This window comes from Octopus sinensis, linkage group LG1 (genome assembly GCF_006345805.1).
Source record: "Octopus sinensis linkage group LG1, ASM634580v1, whole genome shotgun sequence".
Taxonomy (NCBI): Eukaryota; Metazoa; Mollusca; class Cephalopoda; order Octopoda; family Octopodidae; genus Octopus; species Octopus sinensis.
This window is the reverse complement of record NC_042997.1, coordinates 112,578,420-112,606,004: the sequence shown is the minus strand read 5'-3', so window position 1 is coordinate 112,606,004 and position 27,585 is coordinate 112,578,420. Positions and strand designations below refer to the sequence as shown.

At 39.6% G+C, this 27,585-nt stretch overlaps 1 protein-coding gene across 1 annotated transcript in view; it reads left to right on the top strand.

Moving 5' to 3' along the window:
• LOC115220578 (hydrocephalus-inducing protein-like) overlaps window positions 1-27,585 on the top strand; it is a 175,731-nt gene that overhangs the window by 105,163 nt on the left and 42,983 nt on the right. Inside the window, exons 30-38 of the mRNA XM_029790763.2 lie at window positions 1,696-1,890; window positions 2,370-2,516; window positions 5,681-5,920; window positions 9,735-9,837; window positions 10,884-10,985; window positions 14,001-14,162; window positions 16,468-16,629; window positions 21,824-22,042; window positions 25,611-25,705. Of these exons, the coding sequence (XP_029646623.2) occupies window positions 1,696-1,890; window positions 2,370-2,516; window positions 5,681-5,920; window positions 9,735-9,837; window positions 10,884-10,985; window positions 14,001-14,162; window positions 16,468-16,629; window positions 21,824-22,042; window positions 25,611-25,705 (1,425 nt within the window). The remainder of the gene's footprint in view (window positions 1-1,695; window positions 1,891-2,369; window positions 2,517-5,680; window positions 5,921-9,734; window positions 9,838-10,883; window positions 10,986-14,000; window positions 14,163-16,467; window positions 16,630-21,823; window positions 22,043-25,610; window positions 25,706-27,585) is intronic.

Here is a 27,585-nt window from a genome sequence, read left to right as displayed (position 1 = left end):
CAGTGCCTTGGTTTTTGGATCTCAGTTCTGATGTGGTGGGTGGGTCTTCTTGAGTACAGCAAGGTGCTACATATCTCTTTTCTCTGTCACCTCTTCTGTTAGGCTCAGTGTTTTGAGACAGACCTTCAGAACTTCCTCCCATGTCCTCCTGGGTCTCCCTCTTCCACAACTTCCATCCACTTTCACTTTATGCAATTGTTCCTCATCCATCCACATCACATGACCAAACCACTGCAGCGTTCTCTCTTGCACACTGCATCTAATTCCTCATATGTCTTTTATCTCAATACACTAGTGCCCTGTTGCACATGTGCACTAATATTGCTCATCCAACGAAACATACTGGCTTCATTCCTCTCTAATCTTCGCATGTTCTCTGCATCCAGAGCCCATGTCTCACTACCATGTAACAGTGCAGTTTGTACACATACATCATACAATCTTCCTTTCACTTTACAAAAGGAAAAAAAAAAAACATTTGATCATTTATCTCACCCTAACTGCTTCTACAAAAGGAAAAAAAACACATTTGATCACTTATCTCACCCTAACTGCTTCAAAGAACATGTACCTCTATTTACCTGACATGGCTCTCATATAATAAATGTATATTTTCTGATCCATCTACAGGTTTATTTCACTGCTGTTCTCCACCCTTTCTCTCCTGCCATTATCACATCATCCATTCTCAGCCATTTCCATTCCTTCACCTCCCCACCCATCCCCACACTGGTATTTACCATTATCCACATTTCCACCCTGGTTCCATTCACCTCAACACCCATCTATAACCATCTCTCACTCTCCTCTCACCTAACCCTAACCCATTTGTCCACTCACCATTCCTGATGTTTTGTATTCTCTCTCAAACTTACCTTCTTGTATCTTGAGAGTCCACCCTGCCACCCCATCACCACCATCACCTACCCTCACCCACCCTTATATACTGTGGGTTGGCCACATATCTCCCCTATAGTAAGACACCTATGCCAGTCCCTCTATCATACTTTAATTTATCAATACCTGGTATTAAGTCACCTGTCCCTTTATTACCTGCTGACTCAGGGCCTTTTTCTTTGTCATGTGACTTACTTGGTGATCTCACTAATGTTAATCATCATCATCATCATTGTTTAACATCCGTTTTCCATGCTGGCATGGGTTGGACGGTTTGAGGTTTGAAGAGACAATGGCTGCACCAGGATCCAATCTCATCTGGCAAGGTTTCTACAGCTGGATGCCCTTCCCAATGCCAACCACTCCGAGACTATAGTGGGTGCTTTTTACATGCCTCCAGTACAGGAGCCAGTCAGGCGGTACTGGCATCGACCACGCTCGAATGGTGCTTTTTATGTACCACTTGCACAAGACCAGTTAAGCGGGCCTGTCATCGATCATGTTTGGATAGTGCTTTTTACATGCCAAGCACCCAGTACACACTGTAAAGTGGCTGGCATAAGGAATGGCACCCACCTATAGGAACCAAACCAAAGTATGTATTGGAACATAAAGCAGTCTTCCAGCTAGTTGGATCCTATTAAATGCCTGACCCATGCCAGCGTGGAAAATGGACATTAAATGATGATGGTGGTGGTGGTGTGTTGCAGAACTTATAACTGTTTTTTAACATTTCATTTCATTTATTTTTTTTGTTTTTTTTTTGTTTATTAATTTTATTTGTGACATCATTAATAGATAACAAATGGCCCACAAATTATTGTGTCTCTTCGCGCTCATATCACCATGCCTGATATGGAAGTTTCTCATGATATACTGGATTTTGAAAATGTGAAATGTGGTGAGTGTAAAATAATGAGCACCCAACTTCATAACCACCAATATGTTCAATGTGAATGGAGCTATCTTCCATCTTCGTCCAAGAAAAATCAGGTAAGCCCTCTTAAAAATATTTACAGCTGTAATATTGCTCATGTTTAACCCTTTTGTTACCATATTTCTTTTGAAATACAAATGTTTTAATTTAGATCACTTTAACCCTTTTGTTACCATATTTATGTTCAAATACACTTCATTTATTTCAGTTAATTTTGAAAATAACAAAGAATTTAGTAAAATAACTTTACCATTATTAAAGCAGTGTTTGGAATCAACTTGAAATTTTGGTGGAAAGAATTTTAACTTAGATCGCTTTAGAACAGGAAGTTTGTTTCGCAGAACCAAGGGTTTTGGGTGGGTTTTGATGTCAAAGGGGTTAGAATTATTTTTGGAGATGTAAAGATTTGAATGTTTGGAAAGAGTAATATTTAATCAAAATGTTGAAGTTACAACAGTAATTTTTGTGATCCTGAAAGAATTCATGCTTTGGCATTTCTTAGAAATTCTCATCCAGTGAATTGTTCTTCTCTTAGGCCAAAAATGAAGCACAAGACACAGCAAATAAAAAAGCTGCATTGGCCATGAGACCACGTAAGAACTTTGAAATAATTCCTCCCTCAGGAGTACTCCAGCCAGGACAAAGAGTAAATATTCAAGTAAAATTCATGCCAACGGAAGGGGTAATTTTTGTATTCATCTCTCTCTCTTTTTTTCTTGCTGTGTCCCCCCCCCCCAGTGTACATGAATATTGACATTCCGTTGCTTTGCTTGTCGCTACTGGTAATAAAATGTTTACATTTCTTGTTGATATTTTGACCAGTTGCTCTGTGTGTTTGAAGGCCTTTGGAATAAATAAGAAACAACCTATGTTTGAGAAACTGCTATAGGTTGGTGACAGGAAGAGCATCCAGCTATAAAATCTTGTCTCAAAAAAGATCCCCCCCCCCAAAAAAAAACCTCATGTTGACCCTGAAAAACAGACATTAAATAAACAAGCAAATGGAGATGCTCTCTAAACACAAAGGAAATCCTCAAAGAAATATTCCACTTAATAGCTTGTTGAGCCATCCTTAATGAAGAATTTTGGTGCCGTATCAGAGGTGGATGAGAGAGATTTATTTCCCCAAATCTTGTAGCTCTACCATGTTAATGACTAATATTTTATCTTGTTGTATCCAAGACTGAAAGACAATGTTTTACCCATATTGGGAACAATAATTCGAATTTCAAATGATGGAAATTACTATTGCAAAGAACCCATGCCATAGGGAAAAAAAGACGTAAAAGGATGATGATGATGATGATGGTTAAGAAGGAGAAGAAGAAAAAAAATAATTCTCTAAATAAACTAATTGAATAATAGTTTTCCTGCAACATGGAATTTGATGAATGAACCAAGACGAAATTCCACATGAGTTTGGAAGACCATTTGTTTAATGGTTTAAAATTTGAACAAAAGATCATGAGTAGACAACATACACGCACACACAGAAGCTTGGGGATGGGGTTTAAGGGGTGCAACGAAAATCGACCCTAGGAGTTATTCTTTGGAAGCTTAGTACATATTCTATCGGTCTCTTTTGCTGAACCGCTAAGTTACAGGGACGTAAATAAACCACCGTCAGTTGTCAAGAGATGTTGGGGGGACAAATACAGACACACAAACATACACACACACACACATACATACATACATACATATATATATATATATATATACAATGGGCTTCTTTCAGTTTCCATCTACCAAATCCACTCACAAGGCTTTGGTCGGCCCAAGGCTATAGTAGAAGACACTTGCCCAAGGTGCCACGCAGTGGGAATGGACCTGGAACCAAGTGGTTGGTAAGCAAGCTACTTACCACACAGCCACTCCTGCGCCTATATTGTTTTTGCTAAAAACATAAGCAAGACAAAGGAACAAATGCTGCACACACATACACACACATGTTCAGCACCCGTGCCAGTGGCATGTAAAAGCACCCATTACACTCCTGGAGTGGTTGGCATTAAGAAGGGCATCCAACTGTGGAAAAAACCATGCCAAATCAGACTGGAACCTGGTGCAGTTCCCCACCTCATCAGGCCCAGTCAAACCATCTGACCCATACCAGATGATGATATATATATAAGCACCAACCGATTGTGGCCGCTGCCAGCCTCCCCTGGCATCTATGATGGTGGCATGTAAAAAGCACCCACTACACTCATGGAGTGGTTGGCGTTAGGAAGGGCATCCAGCTGTAGAAACATTGCCAGATCAGATTGGAGCCTGGTGCAGCCTCCTGGCTTCCCAGACCCCAGTCGAACCGTCCAACCCATGCTAGCATAGAAAACGGACGTTAAATGATGATGATGATGATGCTGATGATGATACATACATACATTATATATATATACAGAAAAAGCACCACTCAAATGTGGCTGATGCCAGCATTGCCTTGACTGGCTTCTGTGCCGGTGGTACATAAAAAGCACCATCCAATCATGGTTGATGCTAGCCCTCTCTGGCCTCTGTGCTGGTGGCACGTAAAAAGCACCCACTACACTCTTGGAGTGGTTGGCGTTGGAAGGGCATCTTGCTGTAGAAACATTGCCAGATCAGATTGGAGCCTGGTGCAGCCTTCTCGCTTCCCAGACCCCAGTCAAACCATCCAGCCCATGCCAGCATGGAAAACAGATCTTAAACAGTGATGATGATGATGATATATACATATATTTATGTATTTCCTGTTAGTGGATGGACAAATAAAGCATCATTTCATGCTTTATGTAGAGTTTGGGTGAGGCTTAGAATAAATGACATCCCCCCCACTATTTATATGTATTTTAATTACTCCTGTAAGAAACAGTTTAATTAATGAACAGGACTCCAGAACAGATTATGTTTGGGTATAGAGACCCTGCTATGTATTTATTTTTATCAGAATATACAGAAGATGTTTGAACTCATTTCTGGCCATCACAAATGCTCATTTGTGATGTTGAGATAAGAGGAGAGCGAGTTATCAATTTTGACTTTGTCTTTTGTCAAAATAGCATTTGAAAGAGAATATTTCAACATTCTCTGCGACAGCAGGCATCGGCATGCTTCGTAAAATAATTTTGTTTCCTGAATTCTATAAACAAGAGCCACCATTCTTGTTTAGACTTATTGAAAAGATATGGCCAGGTTCAAACACTGCTCTCTCTCAAAGGCCCCTTATATCAATGAATCAAGTGTTTTGTGAACATGCATTGTCTGAAGTTGTTAGCTTCTAATATGTTGGAATGTGCTAGAAAATTAAAAACGAATATGCACCTCATTTTTGTCTTGTCAGTTAGTGGTTGACTCTGTCAGCACTCATGCCACATGGTAAGCACTGGTGCCACATAAAAAGTACCCAGTACACTCTGTCAAGTGGTTGGCATTGGGAAGGGCATCCAGCTGTAGAGACCATACCAAAATTGACAATGGAGCTTGGGGTGGCTCCTGGCCTTACCAGCCCCTGTTAAACCATCCAACCCATGCCAGCGGGAAATAATGGACGTTAAATGATGATGATGATGATGATTGTCATTGTTTTGGCTCTCATTATTCTTTGTACACATGAAAATTTATTACAAATTTTATTTGTAAAACTCAAAAACTCCACCACCTCCCGTTATCTCATGAATGACATTTTTCTTTAAAAAAAGAACAGCAGCTTCTTTCCAAATCACTTCCTCTCTGATTTATATACTTAGAAACGTTTGAATATTGAGAATTCAGGAGAATATTGAAGATTTTTGTTTTTGTTTTTTTTTTTAAATCCATTTAAAAAAAAAAATTCCATTTAAATAGAAATTGTATTGTTTTTTGAAGAAATTGTATGAAAAGAGAATACCAATCCGAATTGCCCAAAGCAGTGAAAGAATCATTCTTCAGTGTAAAGGAAATGGCATTGAACCAGTTCTTGAGTTGTTGGAAGAACACGTCACATACAGACCAATTCTTCCACACAGTTGCGGGGATGAGAAAGAAGTGATTGTGAAGAATCCATGCGATTTCCCAATAGAATTCTACAGTGTGGACTTTGATAGCAACTATCTTGAAGAAGAAAAGGTAATTCCAATATTTGAGATGAAGTAAAATGGGATTTATTGAAAAGGTTTTCATTGCCTATATCAGTGGTTCTCTACTGGGGTCCACATGGCCCTTGGTGGGGTGGGGGGTGTCCTTATATGATTTTGTCATTGATAATTAGCAATAGATTCATTATACTTGTTCAACACACAAAATATTTTAACAATTGTTTTTATACAATTCCTAATAATACATTATTTACATTATTTACATTTGACGGATATTTGTCCTCCTCTTGTTTGTTGTTAATCCAACGTTTCGGCTGATGTACTCTCCAGCCTTCATCAGGTTTCTTGAGGAAATTTTGAACCTGGGTTCTCATTCCAAGGTATTTTTCGATGTTATTAGTATTATTATTCAGGTCACTGCCTGGAATTGAACCTGGAATCTTGGGGTTAAGAGCACAGGCTGCTAACCCCAAGATTCTGAGTTCAATTCCAGGCAGTGGCCTGAACAATAATAATAATAATAATAATAATAATAATAACATCGAAAAATACCTGAGGAATGAGAACCCAGGTTCAAAATTTCTCCAAGACACCTGATGAAGGCTGGAGGGTATATCAACCGAAACGTTGTGTTAATAACAAACAAGATTAGGATAAATATCCATCAAATATAAATAATGTATATAATTCCTCATCTCATAAATATTGAACTGAATTCCTAATAATATTTAATCATAAAAAAAAAATATGATATTTTAAAACTTCAAATGGTTATGGGCGTTCCAGTGGAGCAAAATAGAAATCAAAGGGGTCCGCAGGCAAGAAATGGTTGGGAACACCACTGGCTGATTGTAAGGGACTTTTCTGTATTTATTTCCATTATTATTATCATCATCATCATAATTTTTATACTTGCTATTTGGGCAACAAACTAGCTCTGAGTTGTTAGAGTTCCAGGTAAATTATTTTGTGGTAGTTATTCTGAATGTCTGTACTCTGAGTTCAAATCCTGCTAGGGTAAACTTCACCTTCCATCCTTTTGAGGTAAATAAAAAAATTCCGATCCAAGACAGTAGGTTGGTGCAACCATTAGAGGATCAGAAAAGATATGCTTTTTTGGTGTCTGTTCTGGTCCTTTGTCTTCTGACACTAACACCTGTCACAACACTGGAGCCAAACTGTCTGTGGTCATTTCCTTGGATAAACTTCATTGATGGTGTATCTTTCTCCCTAACTGTCTCCCTCATTCTTTCTCCTTTCTCGTAGCCAAATATCTCCTCTATAGTCAGATGATAATTTCTCCTATCACACTCTAACCACTCACCTGGCATGCAACCACTTCCCTCTGTTCTGTTTCTTCTCTCAACTAAGAGGTCTTTATCCTACAAGTTACTTGGTGATCCCACTCATGCCACATAAAAAGCACCTGTGCCATTTCGATGGGAAAAGCGCCCAATACAGTCTGTAAAGTGGGTGATGTTAGGAAGGGTATCCAGCTGTAGAAATCATGCTGAGACAGATGACTGGAACTTGGTGCAGTTCCCAACCTTACCAGCTCCTATCAAACCTCCAATCCATGCCAGCATGAAAAACAGACTTTTCATCATAATGATGATGATGACAATTATGATGTTGGTGGTGGCGGTGTTGATGACAACAATGATGAGTCATCATTCTAGCAGGTTTTAATCATTAGTTTGTCATTGATAGTACATAATATTAGACAGGCTGTGTGTGAAGACTAGAATAACCACACACCGTGGTGGACTGGGTCTAAAAATATTGGTTGCCAGGAGACTAAGGGGGCTCACCTGCAACTGCAATGCTCTCATTTAATGCTTTTTTTTTTTTATTAAAAATATTCTTTTCAGCTGTCTACAAACACAGCCAGGCTGAAATAATGTATTCTTCCAGGAGTGAATAAAAAATTCTCAAACTTGAGGAGATGGGCCTCTTAGATACTAACATGGGCCCCCATATATGGACTCTAATGGTGCAGGGGCTCATTTGCCATCAGGTAAACTGGCAACCTGGTCAGTCTGCCACTGACCATACATATAAGTTTACATATATTATATTACCCAGTACATTTGTATTTATCTATGTACAACAATTGTTTGAATAAAACACTATACATGAGATTGTAAATGTGATAGTTAAGTCCTCTTGGATCAAATATTTTAGTTATTTATATGAAAATGTTCATGCTTATTAAAGAATAAGTAGAAAGGGTGAAACTGTTCTATGTAGCAGTTCAGTATCCTAGATTTTTATAACGTTTAGTCAAAACTTTGAGAACCTTCTGCAAAATTATTTGGTTGGAAAATTCCCAAAACTTACTTTCAAGTCTACCATTATGTGGTTGCATTCCAGCTGATCTGATTGGTCAGACCATGTTCACATACGTTTCCATGCTTTTTATGGTGACATAGTTAATTACTTGAAGTTACAACATGTGTTAGATGTATTATTTACATTATTTACATTTGATGGATATTTGTCATCATCTTGTTTGTTGTTAACACAACGTTTTGGTTGATATACCCACCAGCCTTCATCAGGTTCTCATTCCTAATGTTTGAAATTTCCCCAAGACACCTGATGAAGGCTGGGGGGTATATCAGCCAAAACGTTGTGTTAACAACAAACAAGATGAGGACAAATATCTGTCAAATGTAAATAATGTACATAATTCCTCATCTCTTAAATATAGAAATGTACTAGATATGTTTTTCATGGCACCAGCACCAGTGAGGTCACCATGCAGCTTGCAAGATTACAATCCCAATAGAGGTGGCTTTACCCTAGGAGTTGAGAGGTAACTGTGTGAGAGAAGGGACCAGAGAAGGACAGCTTTCTTGCTGCAGAGTAGCTATAATGACTCCTCACATTTTAAGAGAGAGAGTAGAAGTGACTGAGGTGATGGAGAGCAAAGTGGTGGTGATGAGGCATCTGTGTGGACCTTCATGGTATGAGATGAGTAGAAATGAGGTGGGGGACAAGAGACTCAGAAGTGGGGGTGGATGGAGGTTGCAACAGTGTATAGGGGAGTGAAAGGTGGGGGGAAGGGAAGTAGACAACAACCTTAAAGGCCGGGCAAGGTTGAAGGGTGGGTGCAGTGAATGGTAAATAAGGAGTAAAAGGCCGACCGATTATGCATGAGTTGGGGGAAGTAGGGTAGAGTAGGAGATGACTGACAGTGCAGAAAAAGGGGTGAGGAGTGGAGTAGAATAGTAATGAGGATACAGTAAATGGGGTGGGGATGAGAGAGAGAGCGAGTGAGATGACGTGGTGGCAGGAGTTGGAGGGGAGAAAGAGGCAGGTGTAGTGCATGAAAAGGGTAAGAGACATCTGGTGGTGGTGGTGGTGGAGGAGGAGGAGACATAATATGGTGGCTAGGTGGGGTGGATGGGTCAGTGTAAAATGTGAATGAAACAAACAAAATTAATGGATGAAGAGTAGATAATGATGTCTCAGAACCAACATTACTTTTAAAAATCATTATGTTTACCGTATTATGACTTTAAATGAAAATATTGATTTCAAATTTCGGCACAAGGCCAGCAATATCAGGGGAGGGTGAGTAAATTGATTAGATTGACCCCAGTGTCCAACTGGTACTTATTTTATTGACCCCGAAAGGATGAAAGCAAAGTTGACCTTGGTGGAATTTTAACTCAGTGTGAAGATGGATGAAATGCCATTAAGCATTTTGTCAGGTGTGTTAACGATTCTGTTAGCTAAAAATATTAATCTTTTGTTATGAAGAAATTGGTTTTGAATAAAAATTTTTTTCTCTCTCGTTGAGGATTTAATTTAAGAAACGCTATTTCTAATTCTAACAGATTCTTCGTCTGATGCGAGGCTATGATGATTATAAAACCTTGCTTTTACCACCTCGGGCTGCTGGGGAGAAGTTACCCCAAGAACTGCTTGACTTTTATAAAGGTTTGAAGACTTCTACTTTCTTTTTATCATCTCTTATCTTCATTTACTTTGTTTAGTCATTGAACTGTGGGCCATACTGGGGGACAGAGATAGTCATCTTACTCTAGAAGTGTTACATGGCTACCCCAGTACCCCAATGATGTTGACTGATATGATGATTATGAAATAATCATAAGAACTGCAGGAGAATTGAAGATAAAATTATTTAAAAATTTCTCCTTTGTATAACTGTGCAGCCCCCCCCCCCTAACAACTCTGTCATTTATTCCTTGTTTTTTTTTGTTTCTCACTGTGTGTATAGTGTTCTTTTACTCATTGCCTGCCACCATACCTAGGATGTGTTTTCATAGTGCACCACTTAGCTTAACTCACATACACCAACACATGGATATACATTTATATATATACATTTGTACCATCATCATCATCATTTAGCATCCATTGTCCATGCTGGCATGGGTTGGATGGTTTGACCAGGGTCAGCAAGCTGGAAGGCTGCACCAGACTCCAGTCTGATTTTGCATGGTTTTCTATGGCTGAATGCCCTTCCTAACACCAACCACTCCGAGAGTGTAGTGGGTGAATTTATGTGTCAATTTGTGTGACACCAATATCTGCTATGACTGTGATTTTACTTGGCATTTGATGGGTCTTCTTCCCAAGCACAACATAATGCCAAAGATCTTGATCATTGCTTCCGTGAGGCCCAACACTCAAAAGGAGCTCAGCCTCTGTGAGGCCCAACGCTTGAAAGGTGCTTTTTACGTGCCACTGGCATGGATGCCAGTTATGTGACACCAGCATCAGATACAACTATGATTTCATTTGGCTTGATGGGTTTTCTCAAGCATAGCATATCACCAACAGGTTTCTTTCAGTTTCCTTCAGCCAAATCCACTCAGAAGACACTTGCCCAAGGTGCCACGCAGTGGGACTGAACCCAAAACCATGTGGTTAGGCAGCAAACTTTTTACCACACAGCCACAGAGATTTTATTGGAACCTTTTTCTTGATTTTTTAAAATCTTAAATTTTTTTTTCTTTTAGCACGGAAGAAAAGACTTGAAGAAATGGAGAAGTTCCACAAAGAAGGAATGAGTTTGTTGAGCTCAGTTTCTGAGGACACCCAAGAGCAAGACGTCAAAGAGGGTAAGAACAAACTTTCCTTTGTTGTTTTTTCTGATAAAAAAAACTTTATTGACACTAGTGTCACATAACCAGCCCACTCAAAAGTACCTTGGATCGTAGGGCGACATGCCATGCTTGAGGAGACCTATTGAGTCAAGTACATCAACAGCAATATCAAAATCAAATCAAATGGAAATTGTAGTGTGACCTCCATGCCGGTAGCACGTAAAAAGCAATATCTGATTGTGGTCAATGCCAGCACCTCTGGCCCCTGTGCTGGTGGCACGTAAAAAGCACCCATTACACTTCCAGAGTGGTTGGTATTAGGAAGGGCATCTAGCTGTATAAACACTGTCAGATCAGATTGGGGCCTAGTGCAGCTTCCTGGCTTCCCAGACCCCAGTCGGACCGTCCAACCCATGCCAGCATGGAAAATGGATGTTAAACGATGATGATGATAATGGTTGGTGTAAAATATTTATTTATTGGTGATTTGAAGTGGAAAATCTTGTTTCATTTTACTAATAATTGCAGCGTGGAAAGTATTTATAAGCCATATAAAAACACACAAAATCCGTTAGATTCACTCAACATTTAAATTCAATTTGCCAAAATATTTTCGTTGCTTTGAGACTGCGACCTGTTCACTGACAAAATTCCAGCATGGAGTTTTGTCAATGAACAGGTTGCCATCTCAAAGCGCCAAAAATATTTTGGCAAATTAAATTTAAATGTTGAAGTGAATCTAACAATTTTTGTGTTTTTAAATGGCTTGTAAGCACCTTGCATGCTGCAATTGTTTTTGTTCCAGCACACAATCTCAGATCAGGTCACTTGCTATGCAAGTACATCTCTGTAATTTTATTAATAGTTTAAAGAATAAATATCATTTAAAATAACAATTTAGTGGGAAGAAGTTTGCTTCCCTACCATATGGTTCCAGGTTCAGTCCCACTGTGTGGCACCATGGGCAAGTGTCTTCTATTATAGCTTCAGGCCAACCAAAGTCTTGTGAGTGGATTTGGTAGACAGAAACTGAAAGAAACCCATTATGTGTGTGTCTTTGTGTCTATGTTTGTCACGCCCACCACCATCATTTGACAAAAGAGGCTGATAGAATAAGTACGAGGCTTTAAAAGAAAAGGGACTGGAATTGATTCATTTGACTAAAAATTCTGTAAGGCTGTGCCCCAGCATGACCACAGTCTAATGGCTGAAACAAGTAAAAGATAAAAGATTTGGGGATGTTGTGTCTTTAGATTTTATAGTTTTGTTCATCATTGTCGTTCATCATCATCATTAAATATGTTTTTCATGCTGGCATGGGTGCAGGAGTGGCTGTGTGGTAAGTAGCTTGCTTCCCAACCACATGGTTCTGGGTTCATTCCCACTGCGTGGCACCTTGGGCAAGTGTCTTCTACTATAGCCTCGGGCCGACCAAAGCCTTGTGAATGGATTTGGTAGATGGAAACTGAAAGAAGCCCGTCGTATATATATGTATGTGTGTGTGTATTTATGTGTTTGTGTTTGTCCCCCCAACATTGCTTGACAACCGATGCTGGTGTGTTTACGTCCCCGTAACTTAGCGTTTCAGCAAAAGAGACCGATAGAATAAGTACTAGGCTTACAAAGAATAAATCCTGGGGTTGATTTGCTCAACTAAAGGCGGTGCTCCAGCATGGCCACAGTCAAATGACTGAAACAAGTAAAAGAGTATGGGTTGGATGGTTCAACAGGGGCTGGCAAGTCAGAAGTCTGCCCCAAGTCCCATTGCTGGTTTGGCAAACCAAAGCTTTGTGAGTGGATTTGGTAGACGGAAACTGAAAGAAGCCCATTATGTGTGTGTGTGTGTCTTTGTGTCTTTGGTTGGCCTGAAGCATTAGGAAGGGCATCCAGCTGAAGAAACCATGCCAAAACAGCAATGGGACCTGGAGCAGACTTCTGACTTGCCCAACCCATGCCTGCATGAAAAACAGATATTTAATGATGAGGATGAATGACAACGATGAACAGAATCACATTACAGAGTGCACTGGGCACTTTATACGTGGCATCAAAACTTGTGAGAAATTCTAAGCAACTTGAAAAGCAAGCTACTTCAATTGAGAGTTGAGGTAGTGTTAAGGGAGGTGGCTTTGTGTCAGGTGATGCGAGAAGGTGAAAGTATAATAGAGGGACAGGAGCTAACATTAGGTACTTATGCTCAGACTGAGATTAGGGATACTGCATGTACCCATTGATAAATGCAAGGAGGGTGCAATACAACACAGCACCATATTGATTATGATGTTTCCAGATCAACACCAACATTTTAATTTAGGAATATACAAAATTAGTAAAAAAATTAGGTAATCATCATCATCATCATCGGTTATCGTCCGCTTTCCATGCTATCATGAGTTGGACAATTTTGAGTGAGGGCTGGCGAACCAGATGGCTGCACCAGGCTCCAATCTTGATCTGGCAAAGTTTCTACAGCTGGATGCCCTTCCTAATGCCAACCACTCCGAGAGTGTAGTGAGTGCTTTTACGTGCCACCGGCACGGGGGCCAATCAGGCAGTACTGGCAATGACCTCGCTTGAATCTTTTTACACATGCCACTGCCACAGGTACCAGTTAGGCAACGTTGGTAACGATCACGCTTGAATGGTGCCCTTTTATGTGCCACTGGCATGGAAGCCAGTTGGCTGCTCTGGCAACAATCACGCTCGGATTGTGCTCCGATCACGCTCGACTCATTTACATTTTCTAGTAAATTGCACAAATTGGCAACACTTATGGCATTATCAGTGAGCAGCTCTCCATTCATTTTATACACTAAATTTCACATTTGTCACCCCTGTTAACCTGTGTAGAACAGTTAGATTTTGCTATAACGTACATTTTCCACTGAACTCAGAGTATTTTCGTGACCAGGTGGACAGTAGTTTGATAGTTGAGCTCTGATTGGCTGTATGCAAATGAGTTCATAACCCCACCTTACTCTATTTAAAATGGAAGAATATAATTCACAGCAAACTTGTTTTATGTTGTAGATACAGAAACTGAAGGCATCGAGGTGAAAAAATATGATTCTGCAGAGAATTTAATAGAAGTGATTATACCTCCTTTCACCAGTAAATGTACATCACCTGAAAATGTGACTTTGGAAAGTGTGGAACAAACTGAAAAGTTGAATGTTGATGACATAGAAGAAGGTGGGTTCTTTTTTTACTAATTAGTATTGTTTGCTAAATCTGCAGGTGTTTGTAAAAGCTTCACAGAAAATTAGTCATATATTCTTCCTCACTTAACAAACTATCAGACTACAAAGCCTCTTCATGTTATATTTTATTAATATCTATCTACCTATCAATCCCTTTATCTATCTATGTATCAATTTAGCTATCTATCTATCAATATCTATCTATCAATTACTCAATCAATCTGTCTGTCTGTCCGTCCATTCATTCATCCATCTAGATATATATCTACACCATACACACATTGATTTGTCTATCTTGCTATCAACCCATTTATCTGTCTATCCATCTACCTACCTACCTACCTACCTACTTTTATACCTATTTCTATATCCACATACCTTTTATATATCCTTAAACTTTTAAAGCTTAAAAATTTTTTAAACTTTTAAAACTTATAAAACATCTACATCCATAAACCTTTAACCCTTTTCTTACTGTATTTATGTTGAGATGTTCTGTATTTCTTTTAATTACTTTAGATATAGCAAAGAGGTTAGTAAAATAACTTAGTTATCATTAAGCTAATGTTAGGAATATAAATTGTGACTTAGGTTTGGTGGACGATTTTAATTCAAAACTTATGAAAACAAGACATTTGTACTACAGAGCCAGAACTGGTTTCAGCCAGGTTGGCATAAAAAGGGTTAAGAATTGTTTCTACCTTATATATTTTAACCCTTTTGTTACCATATTTATTTTGAGATGCTCTGTGTTTCTTTCAATTAATTTAAAATTTAACAAAAAATTTAGTAAAATAACTTAGTTATCATTAAGCTAGTGTTAGGAACATAAATTGTGACTAAGGTTTGGTGGAAGATTTTAATTCAAAACTTATGAAAACAAGACATTTGTACTACAGAGCCAGAGGCAGTTTCAGCCAGGTTGGTAACAAAAGAGTTTAAGATCTTTTAAAAAAGCCTTTTATATCCCCCAACCTATTACAGAAAATTAAACCTCCTTCTACTCTACTATCCTCTGTGTATTTTATATTATTTTCGTTTATTTTCTTTTCTTTCACTTCTCCGCTTTATGGTATCATATCTTGTTTTATTTTTATTTTATTTTATTCTATTTCATTTCCTCTCATCTTCCTCCCTCCCTACCCTTCTAATGATGTTACCCTGTTATCTTACTAAACTCTAACCATGTTGCCTGAGTCACACCAATGTTTTCAATTTTCTGTATTGGGGCATCTGATAAATAATGCAGTTTTTTTGTACTTCTTTTATTTTTCAAAATTAAGATAAAGTTCTTCTTTAATCTAAAATATCATTCATTTTCTACAATGCTCTTCCATTTATCTGGTAGACTTGCAAGGCCCCTTTTCCAAAATTCACTTGTCCGTGATGAAAGATACTCCTCCAGTACTGTTCTTACCTCATCATAATTCATATTCTTTCCATCCAAATGGTTTTAAAGAATGCAAAATAAATGATAATCAGATGGGGCAATGTCCAGCAAATATTGTGTGGGGGGCATTGTTTCCCATTCAAACTACTCCAGCCTATGGAATGCCATCCCTGTTGTATGTGGTCAAGCATTATCCTGATTGAAGAACATATTTTATCTTCAAACCAAAGATGGTTGTTTTTCTTGTAGTGTTGACTTTAATGACTGGTTGAATGACCAAATCCAAGCTTCTGTGTTTGTTCCTCAACAGTTACAATGGGATTTTTTTCACAGGGGTTTGCAGGACTTCCTTGTTGAGCATACAGATCTTCTAGAACAAGGCTTGTCTTCTAGGCTGTAGTTTCTGGCTTGGAATTTCTGGAACCACTATTGACACTAGCTTACACTTATTGTCCGATCCCCATATACTGCATTAATATTCCTCGCACTTTCCATTGTGTTGTTGCCTTTATTGAACTCAAAGCAAAATATACCAAATATGCTCCTTTGTCACTTCCAATATAGCTTTGAAAAAATAACTGTTAAAATTGAACTGCACTCTTCAAAACCTGCACTAAGAATAAGGACAAGGTAAAATTACTACCTGCTTTTATAGCAAGTTGATGCAGGTAGTTTATCCCATCCTCCTCCAATTTTTAGTTCATGCAATTGGAAAAACCACATTACTTATGGGATGACCCAATATTCCATTATACTTTTTATCATCATCATCATCCTGCCAGATGTTCACAACTGATAATGGGCACAAGTAGCCCAAGACCATCCTGCTGTTATCCTCTTAATACAATAGTGTTGCTTTGAACCTCAGCCTTAACCTAAAACCTCTCTTCTATGTTTGATTTTTCAGCGAAAGTGAGAGATGCTGACAGTTCTGGCGTTGGGGAACTTGAAATGACACCAGTTGCTGCTGCCATTACACGTTATCTTGGAATTGATCTGTCTCCCGATGGTCAAGCAGCACGAAACAGAAGGGGAATAGCCATCATCATACATGGGTCACCGTTTTCTGGTGAGTTCTGTAGTTAGGAACCCCAAAATTATTCTTCAGTTTGAGTCTTTGGTTGAAATATCTCAAGAAGCAAAAACAATACAGAAAATTTTTGTTTTAAAATTATTTAGAATTTATCATGCAGCCTTCACCATCATCATCATTTAGTGTTCACTTTCCATTCTGGCATGGGTTTGACAGTCTGACCAGAACTGGCAAGGCCAGGAGCTGCATTATCTGCTTTGGCATGGTTTCTATGATTGAATGCCCTTCCTAATGTCAACCACTTTACTGAGTGTACTGGGTGCTTTTAATGTGTCACCAGCATTTTTTACATGGCACCTTAAATTCTTTTACTTGAAATTGTATTCTTTTTCATTCTTGATACAGTTTAGTACAAATTGACATGTAGTTTGTAAAATAATAATAATAATAATAATAATAATGGATGTAAATTTTCCCACTGATAAAAATATATCTGTAAAGGAATTTGACAAACTAAGTAGATATAAGGATCTGGAAATTGAAATATAAAAGATGTGATATTTTTAAGCGAGAATTGTTCCTGTTATTGTAGCTATCCCAGGTATGATAAAAAAGGGATGTGAGAAACATCTACATAAGATCCCAGGAGAACCATGTCTTAGAGAAATCCAAAAGATTGTACTGACAAGTACTTCCCACATCCTTAGAAACACCTTATCCATTTAAATGTCTGTGTTGTATTAAATGAAAATATTTCACTATCTCCCCTTCTCAAACTTTCAGTCATATTGTAACATCTCTTATCCTTCACTCACCTCAGGATGCTGGGTGTATCTTGGCAAATGACTGTAACAAACATGCAGATTAAAAGTTTAAAAAATGAAATAATATAACAATAACAACAATAATAATAATAATATAATAATAATAATAATAATAATCATTTAACATCTATCTTCCATGCTGGCATGGGTGGGACATTTTGACAGGAACCAGCCAGGCAGAAACCTGCACCAGACTTCTGGAACTGTTTTGGCAGGATTTTTACAGCTGGTTGCCCTTCCTAACAGCAACAACTCAGCAAGGTGAACTTAGTGACTTTTATGTGGCACAAGCACAGGCGAGGTCAGTTTTGGCAAGGTTTTTACAGCTGGAGGCCCTTCCAAATGCCAACCATTTTACAGTGTGGATTTGATGCTTTTTAAGTGGCACCTGCCTTGTCAGGGTCACCAAGTACCTTGTAAGACAAAAAAATCTTTTGTGAATGGAGGGGGCATTGGAGGAGGTGATCGGTTATAGTGAGACAGAGACAGAAACGGGTGTCTTGCTGTAGAGGAGGTAAAAGGTTACCTGGTCAGAGAGAGAGAGAGAGAGAGAGATCAGGAATGAGGACAAGAACAGGTGTGCTGTCACAAAAGTAATACATGGTTACCCAACCTAAGGGAAGAGTAGGAGAAGGAGAGAGAGAGTTTGGAGAAAGCAGGATGGAGATGGTGACAAAATGTCAGGCGTTCTCACAAGGGATAAAGATCAGAATATAAATGGGATGGTTGAGTACAGGATGAGAGAGAGATATAGAATGATAATAATCCTTTCTACTATAGGCACAAGGCCTGAAACTTTGGGGGAGGGGGATCTAGTTGATTAAATTGATCCCAGTGCATAACTGGTGTTTATTTTATTGACCCTGAAGGGAATAAAAGGCAGAGCTGACCTTGGTGGAATTTGAACTCAGAACGTTGAGGTGGACAAAATGTCACTAAGCATTTTGCCTATTGTGCTAATGATTCTGCCAGCTCACCAGCATGGTGCCAGTTTTGCCAGCCTGCCACCTTGAAAGTAATAATTATAATCTTTTCTGTTGTAGTCACAAGGCTTGAAATTTTTTAGTGGATGCATGAGTGGTCAAAGTCATTGACCCCAGTACTGAACTGTTATGTATTTCATCAACGCTGAAAGGGTGAAAAGCTAAGTCAACTTTGGTGGAAATTGAACTCTGAATGGAAAACTGGAAAAAATACTGCTAAGCATTTTGTTTAATAATCTTAAATTGTAAAAGAGAAGCTGATCGCCATCTGCCTGTCTGTCACAACATCTATTAGAGGGAGGGAAAAAGGAGAAGAATCAGAATGTATACTTAGAAGGGGAGGAGAAAAACTTGTTGAGGGAAATACAGAGAGAGAGACAAAGAAAGAAAGAAAGATAGTGTTATCACCATAGTAACTAACAAGTTTTCATTAAAAACATGGTAGTTTTAAGTGCAAGTCTGTCAACACAACACAGTGCAGACTTTAAAAAATAGCTATGTATATATATATATTGATAAAAACGGTAAGACAACAAAAGAAAGAAAGAGACCTCAATATTATGTAAATAGAGGAATGTATCTGTAAATGTAATATGTGACAATTATTTGGTAGCCTCCGAAACTCGGTCCGATGGCCGGATAACTGAAGTGATGGCGGTGTGGATTTCCACCTCGGCATCCGAAGCTCAGAGTTATATCATGGCTACCGAATAATTGTCACATATTACATTTACAGATATATATATATATATATATATATATATAATACATATATATAATACATATATATAATACATATAGTTATTTATTTGGTTGTTTGTGTGTGTGCATGTTTCTGTGTGTGTGTGTGAGTTTCTGTACATCTTTCAACATATAGACAATGCAACACAGACTTTGAAAAAAGAAATTTCTCTATGATGTCATGTTGTTGTTGTTCTTGTTGAGAGAAATAGTGTGTGTGTGTAAGATAGAATTAAAATATGTTTAAAAAAAAAACAGGTTTGTTGTTGAACCTATTCTTGCAGTTGGCTTCCGCTGAAGGATCCATTTCATCTTGACTGGCTGATTACCCGGCAGCATAGCAATAGATACTGACTAGTAATAATAATAATAATAATGGAAATGATAATAATGGTTATTTATTTGGGCTTCTTAATTAGATGTTAATCATTTAACCAATCAACTCATTGATTGTTTAATCATACATTTATTCAATCAATCAATCAGCCAGGTTTGTTGTCATTTGTATTATATGTATTATATATATATATATATATACATACATACATAGCTATTTTTTAAAGTCTGCTCTGTGTTGTGTTGACAGACTTGCACTTAAAACTACCATGTTTTTAATGAAAACTTATGGTGAATAACACTATCTATCTATCTTTCTTTCTCTCTTTCTCTCTCAGTGTATTTCCCTCTCAACAAGTTTTTCTCCTCCTCTTCTAAATATACATTCTGATTCTTCTCCTTTTTTCCCTCCCTCAATGACATGCCCTCTCTATTCCAGGACTGTTTGTATGACATACAATATTGTTCTCTCTCTCTCCTTGTGTCTCTGTCTGTCTGTCTGTCTCTCTCTGACATTCTCAGTGCACCCATAAATATATATGTGTCTCTCTGTCTCTAACTTTCTCTCACCTTCCTCTCCTTCCATGCCTTACCAAGGTATGGAGAAATGGCTAAAATTTGCCCTGGTTATAATTATACCATATGTTACATCATCATCATTTAATGTCCACTTTCCATGTTAGCATGGGTTGGACGATTTGACTGAGGTCTGGCGAACCAGACTCCAATCTTGATCTGGCAGAGTTTCTACAGCTAGATGCCCTTCCTAATGCCAACCACTCCGAGATTGTAGTGGGTGCTTTTACGTGCCACCGGCACAAAGGCCAGTTGGGTGGTACTGGCAACGACCACACCCAAATGGTGCTTTTTATGTGCCACCTGCACGGGAGCTAGTCCAGCGGCACTGGCGACGACCTCGCTCGAATGTTTCACATGCTACCAGCACAAGTGCTAGTAAGGTGACGTGGTAACAATCACACTTGAATGGTGTGTTTAACGTGCCATCGGCACGAAGGCCAGCTTGTTGCTCTGGCAATGATCTCACTCGTATGGTACTCTTAACGCTCCACTAGCAACGGATGCCAGTCACCGAGTTTGATCATACCTTGATACTGTGTGGACTAAGATCCCCAATGACAGGCCGCTGGTATTTATAGTGTTAAACACTTTCGGTATGCAAATTAGGGACTTCTTCATAGAATAACTGCTGCATTTGTCGAGTATATAAACAGTTTGGCTGCTTGTTTCTCTGGAGACTGTCAAAATGATGTAGACACCTCTGATGAGAACACAATAAGGTTTGAAAATTAAGGTTGTTCATCATTTTTTCAGTCTGCAGAGAAATGGCTAAATTTCACCCTTTTATAATTATACGATATGTTACATATCTTCACAATAGTGAAAGGGCTATCTCTGTACCTCTGTCATACTCTAATCTCACAGTTCCACTCCCTCCCTCAGCTGTGGGTGCTGGTACCATGTCAAACGCCCCCATGCTGGCGCCATGTATAAAACACCTGTGCTACTGCCTTGTAAAAAGCACCCAGCACAATCTGTAAAAGTGGTTGGCATTAGGAAAGGCATCCAACCATAGAAACCATTCCAAAACAAACAGCAGGGCCTGGTGTGACTCTGGGCCTTACCAGCTCATGTCAAAGCAGCCAACCATGTAAGCATGGAAAAGAACGGACACTGAATTTTGATGATGATGATGATGGAATCTGTAAACTAGGAGACAAACAGACCCAGATTAGAGAGGGCAGGTCATTGATGAGATTGCAAATGGTGACGAAGGGACTCCAATGAATCTAGCTGATTGATTGACCAAACAATTAATCAAGCAACTGATTTGTTAATTGGTTAAATGATTAATCAGTTGATTAATGATCGATCAAAAATCAATGGAAATTGTAGTTGTGATAGCAGTGCCGGTGGCATGTAAAAGAACCATCCAAACGTGGCTGTTGCTAGTGCCACCTCGATTGGCCTCCGTGCCGGTGGCACATGAAAAGCACCAACTGATCGTGGTCATTGCCAGCCTCGCCTGGCACCTGTGCCGGTGGCACGTAAAAAGCACCCACTACACTCACAGAGTGGTTGGCGTTAGGAAGGGCATCCAGCTGTAGAAACACTGCCAGATCAGACTGGCGCCTGGTGCAGCCTCCTGGTTTCCCAGATCCCGGTCGAACTGTCCAACCCATGCTAGCATGGAAAACAAACGTTAAACGATGATGATGATGAAAACAGAACCAGTGTGTGTGTGTGCGGGGGTTATTGGTATAATTATACTCCCATAATATAACAACTTTCTTTGTCATTTCTTTGTGGTGTCTTCTTTTTCTGTAGGAAAATCCACAACGGCTACTGACATTGCACATTACTACGATGCAGCATTACTGAATATTGATGACGTTGTCATAGATGCAATTGCAAAGGGTGCAACACCAGCAAGCTTAAAAGCACGGGAACTCTGTGCCGATGCTGCCCAGCGCTGGAGAGAAGAGCAAAGAACACAAGAAGAGAGCGAGGAGAAAAAACCTGGAACAGAAACCAATACTACCACGAGTAAGTAAAATAGTAAAATATCCACCCCTTCACTACCCCTCCTCTTAACATGGCAATGTCTTAGATATGTCGTGGAATGAATGGCAAAACTCTGATCACTTGAGATGTTAAGGTGGGGGTTGGGGTTGCAGGGTGGATAAAAGATTTGATGCAGTTTCACATTTTGCTTTTTTTTCTTTTAATTTCTGTTGTTGTTTTAGTCATTGCACTGCGAACTGGGTTACTAGACCACTGGGTCACTGGGCCAAAACTTTGAAGGGTTTCAGTTTTAGTTGCTTGGGCAAGTGTCTTCTACTATAGCCTAGGACTGACCAAAGCTTTGGGAGAGGATTTGGTAAATGGAAACTGAATGAAGCCTGTTCTGTGTGTGTGTTCCTTGTCACTGCTTGACAACCAGTGTTGGTATGTTTATAACCTCGTAACTTAGTGGTTCAGCAAAAGAGACTGATACTAGACTTTGAAACACAAGTGCTGTGGTCAATTTGTTTGACTAAAATTCTTCGAGGTGGTGCCCCAGCATGACCACAATCTACCGACTCAGACAAATGAAAGCTAAACACTATGGTGGGAAGAATAGGGTTATTATTGGGAGAGGGTGGTTGTAGGGAGAGTATCAGATAAGGAGGGAGGAGCAGAAGGGGAGAAGTAGAAGGGAAAGTGTAATATTAGGAGTTAGAGAAAGGGAGAGAGGGTGATGGTGTGGATTGAGAATGATTTTGTTAAATGACAGTAAAATAATTTTTTACTTTCTTTCCATTATTCAAAGATTTTAAATTTCAAAATATATTTTCAGTCTTTTAATGACTTATTTTTCTATTTTGTGAATTGTTGAAAGTTTTGTTAAGTATAAAATTGTGTAAAAAATAAAACAACAACCATAATTCTACAACTCTTATGATAATTTCTCACCCAAGGCTGTCCCTGGTTCTGTTTGTATAGATGTCATCTTCTAAAATGATCTAAATTAAAACCTTCCACAAAAGATTGCATGTTAGTTAACCCTTTTGTTACTGTATTTATTTTGAGATTCTTGGTGTTTATTTCAATTAATTTTAAATATAACAAAGAATTTAGTAAAATAACTTAGTTATCATTAAGCTAGTGTTAGGAGCATAAATTGTGACTAAGGTTTGGTAGAAGGTTTTAATTGAAAAGTTTTGAAAACAAGACATTTGTACTACAGAGCCATTGGTGATTTCAGCCAGGTTGGTATTGAAAGAGTTAAGAATTGTTTCTCTATTATATATTTTGATCCTTTTGTTACCATATTTCTGTTGAGATACTCTGGGTTTCTTTCAATTAATTTTGAATATAACAAAGAATTTAGTAAAATAACTTAATTTTCATTAAGCTAGTGTTAGGAGCATAAATTGTGACTAAGGTTTGGTGGAAGATTTTAATTCAGAACTTATGAAAACAAGACATTTGTACTACAGAGCTAGAGCTGGTTTCAAGCAGGTTGGTAACGAAAGGGTTAATGTTCAAGACATCATTCAATGTCTGTTTTCCATGCTGGCATGGGTTGGATGGTTTGACAGGGAGCTGGCAAGCTGAAAAGCAACTCCCAGCTCCATTTGTTTGTTTCGGCATGGTTGCTACAGCTGGATGCTCATGCTAATGCTAACCGCTATACAGAGTGTGCTGGGTGCTTTCTACATGGCACCAGCATAATTGCTAGCTGTAACCTACACCAATGTCGCATAACCAGCCCACTCAAAAGTACCTTGGATTGTAGGGCAACATGCTATGCTTGAGGAGACCTATTGAGTCAAGTACATCAACATCAGCAATATCAAAATCAAATCAAATGGAAATTGTAGTTGTGCCCTGCGCCATTGGCATGTAAAAAGCACCAACTGAACATAGCCGATGCCAGTGCCACTTTGACCGGCTTCCGTGCGAGTGGCACGTAAAAAGCTCCATCCAATTGTGGTCACTGCCAGCTCCTCTGGCACTTGTGCCGGTGGCATGTAAAAAGCACCCACTATACTCTCAGAGTGGTTGGCATTAAGACGGGCATCCAGCTGTAGAAACACTGCCAGATCAGATTGGGGCTTGGTGCAGCCTCTTGGCTTCCCAGACCCCAGTCGAACTGTCTAACCCATGTCAGCATGGAAAGCGAACGTTAAACAATGATGATGATGATGTGGTGGTGCTAGAACAAGTGCTATTGTATGTGGTGCTAGCACACATGGTTTTTACATTGCACCAGCTTGGGCTGTTAAGGACTTCCCTGTTTCTATAAAGGTCATAGTTTTACTTAGCTCAATGTATGTCTTCTGAAGTACAGCAAATCGCCGTAAGCCTTGGTCTCTAATCTCCTCAGTGAGGCCCAGTGTCTGGAGATCCATTCTCACCACCTCATCCCATGTCTTCCTGGGTCTACTTCTTCCACACGTTCCCTCCACAATTAGAGATCAGCACTTTTATGCAGCTGTCCTCAGCCATGCGCATCATATGACCACACCAGTGCAGTCTTCTCTCTTGCACACAACATGTAATATCTCTTAAACCATTGACACTCTGTCATATGTGCACACTGACGTTACCCATCCAACAGAGCATGCTGGCTTCATTTCCTTCAAGCTTTCTCACATCCTCTGTAGTCATGGCCCATGTTTCACTGCCATGAAGCATAGTTGTATAGCTGTATGTATGCAATAAGTTATTTTACTGAATTCTTGTTAATTTCCAAGATTAACTGAAACAAAGGCAGATCATTTCAACAGAAATCATCATCATCATTTAACGTCCGCTTTCCATGCTAGCATGGGTTGGACGGTTCAACTGGGGTCTGGGGAGCCCGAAAGCTGCACCAGTCCAGTCAGATCTGGCAGTGTTTCTACAGCTGGATGCCCTTCCTAACGCCAACCACTCCGAGAGTGTAGTGGGTGATTTTATGTGCCACTGACACTCGGATGGTGTTTTTTATGTGCCACCGACACAGGTGCCAGACGAGGCTGGCAGACGGCCACGCTCGGATGGTGTTTTTATGTGCCAGATGAGGCTGGCAAACGGCCACGATCGGATGGTGTTTGTTACGTGCCCACAGCACGGAGGCCAGTCGATGCGGTACTGGCTACGGCCACGTTCGGATGGTTTTCTTGTGTGCCACGTGCCACCGGCACTGGTACCACAAAGATACAAATTCCATTGATGTTCATCTATTTTGATTTGTTTTGATTTGATTTTCACTTGCCTCAACAGGTCTTCACAAGTGTCACAAGAAGGAAGGTATGCACAGGTGGACTAACTACGTCCCAGGTAGGGGCCATGGGTTATGGCCTGACTAGTCTTGCCGGGTCTTCGGATGGTGTTTTTATGTGCCACCGACACAGGTGCCAGATGAGGCTGGCGAACGGCCACGATCAGAAATATGGTAATAAAAAGGCTAAAGAGATCTAAATTGAAATTGTCCATCAAAATTTCATGTTAATCTGTTCCAAATTCCAACTTGGTAATAACTGAGTTATTTTACTAAATTCGTTATGAGTTTCTAAATTAATTGAAACATGGTAATAAAAGGGTTAATCATGATTTTATTTCCTTTTACTTCTCCTCTTTGTAGCTGGTGGTGCTTATCCCAGAAAGGCCAGCAATATGAACAAAGGACTCATAGGTGCGAACATGACCAGCAACAGAGGTGGTGATACGGCTCAGCAGGTTTGTAAAGGTTTTTGTCTTTGACTTGTTTCTGTCATTGGACTGCGGCCATGTTGGGGGAGGGGCACCATGCTGGAGGGTTCAGTCAAACCAAATTGCCCACAAGTGCTTTCAGAATAAGCCTCATGTCTATTCTGTTGGTTTCTTTTGTTGAAGTGTTAAGTTATGGGGACATGAACACACCGATGCCAGTTCTCAAGTGGTGATGGGGAGGGGGGGCACAAACAACAAAAACATATGCATACAAATATAAGTGATGGGCTTCTCTCAGTTTCCATCTAATCTAACAAATCCATTCACACAACTTTGGTTGGCCCAGGGTTATGATGGAGGTCATTGCCCAAGGTGTCACACAATGGGACAGAACCAAAACCTTAATTACATGGTTAGCATTGCCATATACTCTTTACTCTTTTACTCTTTTACTTGTTTCAGTCATTTGACTGTGGCCATGCTGGAGCACCACCTTTTAGTCAAGCAAATCGCCCCCAGGGCTTATTCTTTGTAAGCCTAGTACTCTCCAGTTGGTCCCCTTCGCAATCCCCACACTGGGCAGATTACTGGCAATCCCAAAGATTGTACAGAAATCATTACTGGATGCTATGCAAGCATCTTTACTGTTGAAGACCAAAATGTTCCATCTTCATCACCTCTGACACCGGACTCTATATCTACTATGAAATTTACACCAGCAATGCTACAACGTCACCTTAAGAATAAACACAACTATGCCTCTCCTGGTCTCGATGGTGTTACATACTTACTTCTCAAATGCGGTGGGTACTTTCTTCTAAGTCAACTTTCTCTATTCTTCCAATTCTGTCTTGACAATGGTGTTACTCCAGAGCAGTGGAAAACTGCCAGTGTTATCCCTCTGTTCAAAAAAGGCGACCGCACATTGCCTGTCAACTATAGCCCCATTAGTCTTACTAGCTGCATCGCCAAGCTGATGGAATCCTGTGTCAGGGAAACCCTCTGGAACTTCTGGAAGTCTCACAGCCTCATCCAACCGTCACAATTTTATTCCTTACTCCAGCTGCTGTAATCAACTCATCGAGTTTCTTGAGGACATTACCCAAATCACTGATCGCGGATCATGGGTGGATGTTGTTTACCTGGACTTTGCTAAGGCTTTTAACTCTGTGCCACACAAAAGACTTATGGGGAAACTCTCTGCATTGGGCGTAAGAGACGATCTCTATAACTGGTTGAAGTCCTTTATTTTCGGCTTAAAATAGGTTGTCACAGTTCTAGGACAGCACTCTTCACCCTATGAGATGACATCTGATGTACCACAGGAATCTGTTCTTGGCCCCCTTTTATTTGTTGCATATGTTAATGACATAGATGCCAACTTAAAGAATGCTACAGTGCTGAAATATGCAGATGACATCAAGCTGTACCTCGAAATAAAGAGGTCAGATCCTGTACACTATTGATCTCTATTGCAATCAGACCTGGACACAATGCAGCAGTGGATCATGGACTGGCAACTCAAGCTGGCTGTGGACAAATGTACCACCATACATTTTGGGAGGAAAAACCCAGTGTCTGCTTACTCCCTCCACAACACTATTCTCAAAAAGTCTTTGTGTGAACATGACCTGGGTGTTATTGTCGACAGCAATTTGCGTTGGACAAAACACATTGCTAAAATTGCCAAGAAGGCTGATGTCTTGGCATCACTCACCAAGTCCTTTGTGAGCCGCTCTCCAGCTATCTATCTGTGGCTTTATATAGCTATGATAAGACCTTACCTGGAATTTGCATCACCGGTCTGGAACCCCTATCTTGCCCAGGATATTAATCGTCTTGAAGCCGTTCAGCGACGTGCAACCAAGAGAATACCCTCCATCAGGCATTTGCCATATTCTGAACGC